At 28.9% G+C, this 13,140-nt stretch overlaps 1 protein-coding gene across 1 annotated transcript; it reads right to left on the bottom strand.

Moving 5' to 3' along the window:
* Nucleotides 1–5,023: 5,023 nt before the first annotated feature.
* On the bottom strand, nucleotides 5,024–8,475 carry LOC145742038 (uncharacterized). Its single transcript, XM_082559777.1, has 2 exons — nucleotides 8,324–8,475; nucleotides 5,024–8,258 (listed from the first exon to the last, which is right to left on the bottom strand). Exon 2 carries the CDS (start codon nucleotides 8,246–8,248, stop codon nucleotides 5,174–5,176), a length of 3,075 nt encoding a protein of 1,024 aa, XP_082415903.1. The 5' UTR covers nucleotides 8,249–8,258; nucleotides 8,324–8,475; the 3' UTR covers nucleotides 5,024–5,173.
* Nucleotides 8,476–13,140: the final 4,665 nt, after the last annotated feature.

Genomic DNA, 13,140 nt, shown 5'->3' with positions numbered 1-13,140 from the left:
TAATACGTCATGCTATATGCCTGACTTTCAATAAAAAAGTGAATTTGAAAAGAAATTTAACGTCTTATTGAATATGTTTGAGTTAAAACCTATTTCGATGTCAACAGGCTACATTAATAACGCGAAGTTTATAAATACATTAGAGTTATTATTAAAAGTGATCACGAATTACATTTTAATTAATTTTAATTAAAAAGTGATAGAAATACTAAAAAATAAAGTTTTATTTTTTAATTAGGTGCCATGATCTAATTATTTACACAAACAAGACTATTGGACTTTAATCCGAATAAACAAAAATGTTTAGATTGTTTTTTGTTATGTGTTTTTTTCGTTTTTATTTATTGTTTAATTTATAAATCCATAATTTTGTAAATTTTCAAAACATTTAAAAAATAAATTTTGTTTCAAAACCTATACCAATAAATAAAATAAAAATTACTTAATAATTTAAAATAAGGAATGATTTTAACGCAAATATGTTATGAATTTCATTTTAAAGTTACGCCTAGTTTAGTCTATAAAAACAATATTTCAGTTTATATTTGGTTGATGTAGTGCTGTACATTGAAAAAAATAAAAAAACGCGGGAAAATTATAAATATATATAATTATTTGTTTAACATATTTAGAAAATAACAACCAATGTAAATGTTTTGTTAAATATTTAGAAATTCGTATCAAGACGAAACAAATTTTGGTTAACAAAATAATGTACCAAAATAACCACACTTAATTGTAGCCTTAATATGAATACTTAAACTTATAAAACTACATTTACCTTAATACCTTATCAAAACCCACAATCTGATAAAATTGCAATTGGCAGTATCTAAATATTTACATGTAAATAATCAAAGGCTACATAGTCTAAGTCATGTAACATTTATCAACGAAGCAAGTGTGTGCTTTCCCTAGATATAATATATGTGTCGTTTCCTTATATGGAACTTTAATTTTAACAAGCATATTAGATCACTTATAAAACCTAATAACATTTCATATAATAAGATATTTGCCCACTTGTTTTGCTTTGGATTGTTAAGATTACGTTTGATTGAACCAGTGGTATTAAGACTAGCTTATTTAGAAGCGTCATTACACAAACGTAATTGTAGCCACATTGTTTGACACTGTGTTTAAACCAACTTCAAAAATGACGTAATTACCACAGAAACCCAATGAACCGTTGAGTCAAAGCGAAAGATGTTGATTACAACAAATTTGTAACAAAAAAGGAACAACAGATATCTTATTGAAAATGCAGAAGTAAATATTAGTTTAAAGTGACATAAGTATAACATGTACTTGTTTACTTATAAGTTAGAATATACATTTGTTTAACATTTTACTACGACTACTTCTTGTTAACAGGCAGGCAAACATAAAATGGATGAGTTTAAACTTGCTAAGAAATTAAAAAAACAATGTTTTTTAAATGGTAGAGAAATTAACTCTGCCAAATCTGCACATCTAATTCACAAGATTGGATGTATTTATGCGAAGAAAGGTGATAGAATAAGCATCATACAATCCGCCGCTTTGCTTAATGCTGCTTTGGTAAGAAACCCCAAGAATAAGGATATTGAAGTAGACATAAGTAAACTATGTTTTGAGTTGGTTTCTAAAGCAAGACCAGACATTGATACAAAAGATATCGATTTAGTAAAAGCTACTCAGGTAGTTCGTCAGGGTGTTGAGAAAATGCGTAGTAATGCGAACAACAAGTTAAAGGAACTAAACTTTATATCAGAAGATACAGCTGATCCAAAAGAGTTCGAAGAATTCAAAAAACAAAAGATTTCCACAATTCGTGAAATTCAACTTCAAGTTGCGCTTGATTACAAGGAGATTATGAAAAATTTATGTGACTATTGTGTATCTATTTTAGGCGGCGCGCCGTGTAAATTTGCATTAATTGCGCTTGGTTCTATGGCACGTAATGAAATTACTCCTTACTCTGATTTTGAGAATATTATCGTACTAGAAGAAGACATTCAAAACTCGCCTCAATACGAAAGCGTTTTAGAGTTTTTTCGATGGTATGCGGTTATTTTTCAAGTCGTGTTAATAAACTTGGGAGAAACAATAATTCCGTGCGTCGGAGTTCCCTGTTTAAACGATATAAATTCCCCTACTTGTGAATGGTTTTACGATGCTTACACACCTCGAGGTGTATCTTTTGACGGAATGGTACCACATGCTTGCAAATCACCTCTTGGAAGGCCTTTTAAAACAGAAAAAAAGGACTTTGAAATTGAACTTATAAAGCCTGTAAGCCTAATGGCAAAATACATAGACGCTGAAGAAGATTTAAAAAACGGTTACCACTTGGCAGATATGTTAAAAACCTCGTGCTTTGTTGCTGGTGATGAGGAAATATGTAACGACTTCCAAGACCTTATAAAGCAAAAGCTTGCCAATGTCACACGTGGACATCAAAAGGAAATTGTGACTTCAATAAAAGACCAGGTTAAAAAAAACTTGCACAATTTTTCGATTGAGAAATCTCTTGATGATTTGAACAAGAAACATTCTTTTAACATTAAGAGCTTGTTATATAGAAGCTCGACTGTGTTTATTTCGGCCATGGGCAAGCTAAGCGAACTCGAGGCCAGTTCCTGTTTTAATATTATTGACACATTACCTTATCCTGAATTGACTGATGTTGACCGCTTAAATTTAAAGTTTGCTGTTGCTGTTTCTTGCGAGGCTCGCTTAAAAATTTACGCCCAAAACAACTCACAGAACGATAACTTTAAAGTAACCTCGATAGGAACAGAGTTCGTTAAAGTTCTTGGTTTAAAGACGTTGGTAGAGTACTTTTTAATTGTTTCCACAATGCAAAATAATATTTTTATAAAAAACAAAGATTTTGAGGTTTCCTCGAATCAGGTACCAAAAATGTTGCATCATTTACAGCAATATCAAATTGCAATTGATGCAGCACACTCTCTGCTGAAGATTGAAAAAATGCCTATTCTATATCACATGATTGCAATAAGTTATTATGAGTTGGACAAGTACGTTAATGCTATAAAAGCTCTTGAACTAGGGTTGGAACTGGTGAAAAAATTTAAAGCTCGGCAACAAAGAGAGCAGGATACAGTTACTTATCTAACCAACATGGGTTTGTGTTATTCCCAAATGAAACAACATCAAAAAGGAATTAATTATTTCCACAAGGCAGTTCGTTTATGTGAATCTTTTTCTACTGACGCTTCTGCAGACGAAACTATCGCAAGTCTTTATTTTAATATTGGAGTTGGCTATCTTTTTATGACAAGATACGTAAAGGCAATTGGTTACTACAAAAAAGCATTTGCTATAAACCAAAATTTGAGAAAAGTTGGGAAAACGTGGTATCTGGAAACTGATTTATTAAATGACATGGGCATTTGTTATGCAAGAGTTCATAGATACGAAGATAGTGTAGCAATTGGCAGGCTTGCACTTAAATTAAGACAAACTTTAACTTTGGACGAAGCGTTTGATGAAAAAGTGTCGTTTTCCTTTAATAACATTGGACTGAGTCTTAAAAACTTAGGAAGATACAAGGAGGCGGCTGAAAATTACGAAAACATGGTTAAAATTCTTAAAAAGAATTCTGTCGACATTATGAAGAACCCAGATATTGCAGAAGGCTACTTGGATATCGGTATATGTTACTCATATCATGGAGATACTGTTAAAGCTATAGAAAGTTTTAAAAAATCAATAGCCATAAGGCTTAAGGGCCCAAACGGTAAAGGTAAACTAACCAAACTAAACGATTTGTATTACAACTTAGGTGTAGACCATCTCACAATTCAAAATTTTCCGGCAGCTGAAAAATATATCCTAAAAGCTCTAAAAATTCGAAAATCACTGACATCAAATTGCTTTAAAGATGAGAAAATTTGCGGTTACTACTCTACACTTGGAAATTGTTTTTTCGAACGTGGGATGTACAAAATGGCTAATATTCTTTATGCAAAGTCGATCCAGATAAGAGAAACACTAGCTCTAGAGTCGCCTGATTGTATTGAAGGTTGTCCTGACCGAATAGCTGGGTGCTACCAAGGCGTAGCAAATTGCGAATATGAACAGGGCTTTTACTGCAACGCGTTGTTTTACTTAAAAACCTTAATAAAAATTCGAAAAGGTGATTCTAAGTGCACTGCAAACGATTTGCAAATCTCAGAATTATATGTTTTTACCGGTCATGTTTACAAAAAACTTAACCGTTTTCGAAAGGCAACTTGGTATTACAAACAGGCTTTACGCATGCAATATTCTTTGCCTAAACATAAGGTTAAAAACGTTGCTTTTTTGGGTCAGTTTATGAAGGATTGCCATGAAAGATTGCGTAAATCCGGAACTACACCAAAATACAATCGGCATTCTACTCAGCATGCAGATGATAAAGCGATGGTGCGGTTAAATGACATTTGCAAGAAGTTATATATTTTGTATTTGTAAAATTACTGTGTCTGGCAAATACATAGGCTACCCACTAAATTTATCGACCACTTGAAACGTTTTTTATTTTTTTGACATTGTGATGATGGTAATTTTAAGAAATGTTATAAATTTTTATTGATTGTTTTTTATTGTCTATAAAAGTTTTAGTTAAACCGTTTTGTTTTGTGAATTATTTTTTAACTAATACTTTAATTTTATATCCCATATATGCCTTAACAAATAAAACAAAATCCAAAGTTTGTTAAAACGTCAATTTAACTTTTATAAAATAAAAAAAAAATTTAAACGAAATTTATTTTTACTTTGTTTAAAATACTTTATTCAGTTGTTGAATTTATTAACTTTCGAATTAACTTATAGGCTTGGTAAAGAAGACAACCTTAGATTATTTTTAAATTAAGTACCTTTTTTAAAAAAGGGGTTAACAGGGCAACGCATTTTTAACAATGTATTTTATCTTCATTACCAAACTTCTTTTTAAATAATAATAGTTCTTGATGAATTTATTAAAAATACGTTAATTTTAATTTTTTTTTAAATCTAAATGGTTTGGGTATTAATTAATCTAGACAAAAAAAACACTTTTTTAAATAAAAGTTTTTCGAACTTTCAGTTATATTTCCGAATTTAGCAACACAGTGGAAACAAATAAGCAATATTCAAGTGGTAAACAATTATAGGAAGTACGTATTTGATAAGCACAGTCATTTTACAAATATAGAGCATTTAATTTATTACACATTTTGTCTAACTGCACCAACAGTTTATCGTCGGCCAGTTGAGTAGCATGTCGATAATATTTCTTTGCTGTTTCGGATTTTCGCATTTTACCATAGCATGAACCTATGTACTTGCATAAAAAGGCAATATTTTCATCTTCAATCTTGTGTTTAGGCAAAGAATAATGCATGTGCAACGCCTGTTTGTAATACCAAGTTGCCTTGCGAAATCTCTTGAGCTTTTTATAAACATTCGCAGTGCATGTATATATTTCAGAGATAAGCAAGTCGTTTGCCATGCTTGGGAAATCGCCTTTTCGAATTTTTAAAGAAATTTTTAAGTAGTACAACGCGTTGTGGTAATAACCCTGTTCATATTCACAATTTGCTACTCCTTCGTAGCACCCAGCCACTCGGTCGGGACACCCTTCAATACAATCGGGCGACTCTAGAGCTAGTGTTTCTCTTATCTGTATAGACTTTGCATAAAGAACATTGGCCATTCTGTATTCTTCACGGTCGTAATAGCAATTTCCAAGACTGGAGTAGTAACAGCAAATTTTTTCGTCTTTGAAACGATTCGAAGTCAGAGTTTTTCGAATTTGAAGAGCTTTTAAAATGTATTTGTCAGCGGCCGGGAAATTTCTAATCGCCCTGTTGGCAATGCCTAAGTTGTAGTACAAATCGTTTAGTTTGGTTCGTTTAAATTTACCTTTTGAGCCTCGAAGTCGAATGGCTAATGATTTTCTATAACTTGCCATAGCTTTAGCTCGATCGCCATGATATGAATAACAGTTGCCGATATCCAAGTAGCCTTCTGCAATTTCTGGGTCTTTTTTAATGTCGACAGAAGTCTTTTTTAAAATTTCCACCTTGTTTTCGTAATTTTCAGCCGCCTCCTTGTACCTTCCTAGGTTTTTAAGACTAAGTCCAACGTTATTAAAAGAAAACGACACTTTTTCATCAAAGGCTTCGTCTAAGGAAGAAGTTCTTCTTAATTTAAGTGCGAGCCTAGCTATCGCTAAGCTCTCATCGTATCTTTGAACCTTTAAATAGCAAATGCCCAAATCGTTCAATAAATCAGGTTCTAGGTACCAGCTTTTCTCAACAGTTTTCATTTTCTCAGTTATATCAAACGCTTTTTTGTAGTAATCAATCGCTTTTTCGTATCTTAACAAAAAAAGATAGCCAACTCCAATTTTATAATACAGCTTTGCAACTGTTTCATCAATAGAAGCGTCAATAGAAAAAGACTCGCGTAAGCGAACTGCTTTATAAAAATGATGAATCCCTTTTTCGTATTTTTTCAACTCGAAAAAACACAAACCCATGTTGGTAAGAATAGAGACAGTATTTTCATTTCTTGTTTTTGGAATTGCAGATTTCTTAAGTTGTGTCAAAGCTTGCTTGAGAGCTGCAATTGAGTTAGCATGATCACCCAACTCGTAATAACTTAGCGCAATCACGCTATACAAATGGGGTAATTTTGCAATCTTTAGTAGAGAGTGTGCTGCATCGATTGCTAATTGATATTGTTGTAAATGATACAACATTTTTGGTGCCTGATTCACCGGTACCTCGAATTCTTTGTTCTTTCTGAAGATGTTTTTTTGCATTGTCGAAGCGATTAAAAAATATTCGATCAAAGTCTTTAAACCCAAGACTTTAACGAACTCTGTTCCTATCGAGGTTACTTTAAAGTTATCGTTTTGTGAGTTGTTTTGGGCGTAAATTTTTAAGCGAGCCTCGCAAGAAACAGCAACAGCAAACTTTAAATTAAGGCGGTCAACATCAGTCAATTCGGGATAAGGTAATGTGTCAATAATAATAAAACAAGAACTGGCCTCGAGTTCGCTTAGCTTGCCCATGGCTGAAATAAACACAGTCGAGCTTCTATATAACAAGCTCTTAATGTTAAAAGAATGTTTCTTGGCTAATTCATCAAGAGATTTCTCGATCGAAAAAACGTGCAAGTTTTTTTTAACCTGGTCTTTTATTGAAGCCACAATTTCTTTTTGATTACCACGTGTGACATTGGCAAGCTTTTGCTTTATAAGATCTTGGAAGTCGTTACATATTCCCTTATCACCGGCGACAAAGCACGAGGTTTTTAACATATCTGCCAAGTGGTAACCGTTTTTTAAATCTTCTTCAGCGTCTATGTATTTTGCCATTAGGCTTACAGGCTTTATAAGTTCAATTTCAAAGTCCTTTTTTTCTGTTTTAAAAGGCCTTCCAAGAGGTGATTTGCAAGCATGTGGTACCATTCCGTCAAAAGATACACCCCGAGGTGTGTAAGCATCGTAGAACCATTCACAAGTAGGGGAATTTATATCGTTTAAACAGGGAACTCCGACGCACGGAATTATTGTTTCTCCCAAGTTTATTAACACGACTTGAAAAATAACCGCATACCATCGAAAAAACTCTAAAACGCTTTCGTATTGAGGCGAGTTTTGAATGCCTTCTTCTAGTACGATGATATTCTCAAAATCGGAATAAGGAGTAATTTCATTACGTGCCATAGAACCAAGCGCAATCAATGCAAATTTACACGGCGCGCCACCTAAAATAGATACACAGTAGTCACACAAATTTTTCATAATCTCCTTGTAATCAAGCGCAACTTGAAGTTGAATTTCACGAATTGTGGAAATCTTTTGTTTTTTAAATTCTTCAAACTCAGCTGTATCTTCTGATATAAAGTTTAGTTCCTTTAACTTGTTGTTCGCATTACTACGCATTTTCTCAACACCCTGACGAACTACCTGAGTAGCTTTTACTAAATCGATATCTTTTGTATCAATGTCTGGTCTTGCTTTAGAAACCAAATCAAAACATAGTTTACTTATGTCTACTTCAATATCCTTATTTTTTGGGTTTCTTACCAAAGCAGCATTAAGCAAAGCGGCGGATTGTATGATGCTTATTCTATCACCTTTCTTCGCATAAATACGTCCAATCTTGTGAATTAGATGTGCAGATTTGGCAGAGTTAATTTCTCTACCATTTAGAAAGCATTGTTTTTTTAATTTCTTAGCAAGTTGAAACTCATCCATTTTCATGTACGCTTGCCTGTCAACAAGAAAATACTAATTTAACTTTCGAACTTATATACCAAAAAAGTCAGATTCAATTACCCTTAATTTGTTATGTTATTCTTGTCGAATAGCTGTGTAAATAAGACGGTTAATAACTCGTGCAGAATAACTAATCATACCCCTTCAGCTTGCGTTATTAAACAAACATGCCTATGCTAATTAACAAACAAAGATTAAAATTGTTATGAGCTTTCTTTGGTTCTGCTTTTTAAAATGATGTCTGTTGTGGGCGTTTTATAAAGGCATTTCGTAACGATACGGTTCATTGAAAATGTGGTGACTACGTCATTTTACAGAGAAAGAGTTTCATTCAATTCGTTGACAGCAATCGTAAGCTAATATTGAAATAAAAAGTTTACACCTAAGAGTTAAAAAACGACGAAGATTCTTAAACAAATAGCTATTTTATTGTATTTACAGGTATATTCGTTCAATTAAACTGGAATTCTGGCGCAGACAACGACTTCCTATATGTAATGTTAATCGTTGTGCACCTGATATAGTATTAGGAAATAGCTTATAAAGCATATCTATTTAATCCACGTTGTTAAAAACCATTGTTAATTTATTTACTACAAAGCAACTTTTTACATGATTCGTTGTCAGCATTCTATATTTAAGCACAGAATTGATGCTTCAACCGATTTCCAAGATTTTTTTTTTGTTTTAGAATACTAAAAATTCATTGCCTATGTTTTATTTGAATGGTATTAAATTATTTTATTAACTTATTCCAAAATGTATATTTAAACTGTAACGGATTTTTTTGTTTATAATTCATTTTTTTTTAATAATCTTGTTAGTTATTACAATAATCTTATTTAAATAGAATCGAAAATTAAATACAAACTAGATTTATTTGATAAATAAAATATGGTTCGAAATCGTTTGAATATTTTTTTAATTAACATCTATTTAGGCAAATAAAGATATAAACCAGAATTAAACAAAAAACTTATAAATTATCGCAAATAAAGCACAAACTGCGGGATAGAGATTTTTTACGACGCTCGCAGGAATTTACAGCGCAGAACTATACAAACCGAGTAACATATAACTATCGAAGGAATGTTATTTGCAAAATATTCTGAAGATTTAATAAAATTTATCATTTGTATCATAATATTCAATCGATAAAAATGTAAAAACTAAATAATGATTTAATTTTTAATAAAAAACAAGCAATTAATAATTATTATAAACAACCAAAAATTTATTTTTAACCCATTTTCGAGTAGAATCATAAAATCATGACAAATAATTCAATAAACAAGTGTTAAAATATAATTAAAAAACAAAACTTAACTTTAACACATTTTACTTATATTTTCAACCAATTTTTTTCCTTTAACAAGGACAGCAAAAAGGACGATATTTGACAGCAACCAGAACGCTATTAAATCATTCAAGCGTTAAACTCACACTGATCCATTATTTTATAAATAAACCAAAAATAATTAAATAATATTTAACTGGAGTTAAATTTTATTTTAAATGGCAACATACAAAATAATAATACCAACAACATATTACAATTTTAGAAGATTTATTCTTTATACTTTAATAACGAATATAATTAGTAACTAGATTTATTTGATAAATAAAATAAGTTTTTATAAATAAAAAGATAGCCTATGCATAAACATTTACTAAGAATATTATATATCTTTAATTTTCAATTAACAAACAAGCAACAAAAAATAATATTTAACCTAGTTTTAAGTTGTTTATATTAGAATACACATTATTCTTAATTTTAAATATCTAAAATTGATTTTTGATTTTTATTAAATAAACAAGCATTAAAATATGATTACTAAACGATAATGATTTTTTGAATATAATTTTTACCTACTTATATTATCAAATACATTATACCAAAATTTTAATGCTTAATATCAGACTTTAATTTTTAATAAACTAACAAGCATTTCAATATAATAAACAAACAAAAATTAAATTTTTAATTTATTTTTGAGTTATAAATATTATAATATATAACTGACCAAAATTTCAAAATCTAATACCAATTTTTAAATTTTAATAAACAAACACCTATTACTTAGTAATTAGTAACAAATATTAAAATTTTAATTCATTTTTGAGTTACTAATATCATGATATACAATTAACCAAGATTTGAAAAATTTAGAACAACTTTTAAATTTTAATAAACAAACACCTATTAATTAGTAATTAGTGATAACTAAATATTGTAAATAGGAGGCCTGAAACGCATTATAATATTATACAACATACTAAAATTTTAGACTTTTAAACCTTGAGAAACAAAAGTTATCTTTCAAAATTGGGACTAGTAAGAATAAAAAAAACTAGATTTATTTGATAAATAAAATATGGTTCGAAATTATTTGATTATTTTTAACATAAAATTTTATAAATAAAAAATATATGCATAAACATTAACTAAGAATATTACATACCTTTGATTTTTAATTAACAAACCAGCATTTAATATAACAAACAAACAAGAATTATTTTTTAATTATCTTGAAATTATAAATATAATAAGATATAACCGACCAAAATTTTAAAACCTAATATCAATCTTTAAATTTGAATAAACAAACACCCATTAATTAGTAATTAGTGATAAAAATTTTAATTTTAATTCATTTTTGAGTTAGTAATATCATGATATACAATTGACCAAGATTTAAAAAGTTAATAACAACCCTTAAATTTTAATAAATAAACACCTATTAATTAGTAATTAATGATAAAAATTAAAATTTTATTTTTGAGTTACCGATATCATGATATACAAATGGCCAAGATTTAAAAAATAAATAACAAACTTTAAATTTTAATAAATAAACACCTATTAATTAGTAATTAGTGATAATTAAATGTTGTAAATAGGAGAATGAAAACATAATCTGATAATAAACAACATACTAAAATTTCAGATTTTTAAATTCTAAGGAACTAAAGATATCTTCTTTCAAAATTGGGACTAGAAAGAATAAAAACAATAATAATAATAAGTATAATGACAATAACAATATGTTTATAATGACAATAACAATATGTCATAATAAATACACTGACAATAACAATATGTTTCGAAATCTAAGATTTCGAACCATAATAAGGGTTCAATAGTAAATTAAAATAAAAAAATAAATAAATTAAAAAATTGTTTTACAGTTAAATTAATAAAAATGATTTAAAACATATTTAAGTTTTAAAAACTATTTTTTTGTTATCTTAAAGTTAACTGAATTTTTAACATCAGTTAAATACATAATTTAGCATTTTTTTAAAAACTAAAAAAGTTAAAAATTAAATAGATATTTATTTTTAAATTTAAGAAATTTAAATGATTGTTTGATGTGTTCGATAGTGTATCAAGTTTAAGAGCTTTAAAGTATTTTTAGTATGGGAATCTAAGTAAATTTAGTATGGGAATCTAAGTAAATACATCCCAAAAAATAAATATTTATGTAGTAATAACAATATATCAAAGTTGGTTAACTAATGATAATTTTTGTAAATTTTTAAGAAAACTTGAAATATTTAACTGTATTTAAATATTTTGATTAAGACAAAAAAATAATAACTTATTAAGAACAAAAATTTGTTACATTCATTGTGATTCAATTTATATTTAAAAATGTAAAATATTAATTAACATGAAATATTATATAATCGAGGATAAAGCAATTTACATCTAAAACCATCCGAGCGTGATAAATAAAAACAGAAATCGGGGAGTTCCCCGAAGGTCTTGAAGAAAATTGTAATTTCTTTTTTCTTTTTGATTAGGTTTTTCTCGCTTTCACGTAAATAGTTGGAAGGTTAACAAAAGAAGTTCATCAAGTGCAACCTAAAGATGACGAAGTTAAATTCATAGTTTTAACATGTTATTAATATTAACTGTTTACAAAAGTATTTCTTCGTGCCAAAGTGTCTTGTTATATCTCTAATATTGTTATATCTCTACTGACGATCACAAAACTTCATTTCTGCGTTTATCAAGTTTAAATAAATTTAATTTGTTGATTACTTTTAGGTTTTAGGCTCGTTCGCTTTAACTTTTAAAATGTGTTTAGTTTAAACAATCATAGTAAAATTTTATTTTTAAAGTACTTCAAAATAGTTGGATGTCGTTACTTTAACTTGAGATTATATTTATGTTAAAACACTCAAAAGAACACCTAAGATAAAAAAAAATTCAAAAAATATTGAACAGAACAAAAATTACATCATTTTTATATTACGTATACAGTTTATATTCATATATCGCGTGTAATTTAAGTTTTCAAATTACGTTATGTAATATTTTATTAAATATATTTTTTGTTTTACAGGCAGTATTGATCATTACAACACATAACAACATCGGTTGTTCAACTTTATAAAATCATTTTTGTTTAATAAAATTGATCATAATATTTTTTTATTATCGAAAATCTCTTGCAAACATATGTATATAAATAAGTAACGCTTAAATATCGAGTCCGGTAGCTCAACGCGTAATGCCGTACGTTGTAAGTAGCAAAGTCTAAGGTTCGAAACCCAGCTTCGACATTGAAAATAATTTTTTTTTCATTTTTTTTCACGCATAGCTATAGTTACGACCTGTAATATAAAAAAAATTTATGTTATAAATACGCAAAGAAAAAAGTGCTCAAATTTTTGTTCTTTTGACTTTTTGAAAAACTTTCTTTATCTTGAATCTTAGTAACGTCATTACAATTTTAATTAACTATAAAATTTTAAGTTTTGCGACAAAAGAATTTTTTTGGTCGAGCCAATGATCATACAACCCTTGTATGATCATTGGTCGAGCTAAGTATACAGTTTTGATAGGTCAAAAGGTCACGCGAACG

The sequence above is a fragment of the Corella eumyota genome, chromosome 2, assembly GCF_963082875.1.
Source record: "Corella eumyota chromosome 2, kaCorEumy4.1, whole genome shotgun sequence".
Lineage (NCBI taxonomy): Eukaryota > Metazoa > Chordata > Ascidiacea > Phlebobranchia > Corellidae > Corella > Corella eumyota.
This window is presented reverse-complemented; position numbering and strand designations above follow the sequence as displayed.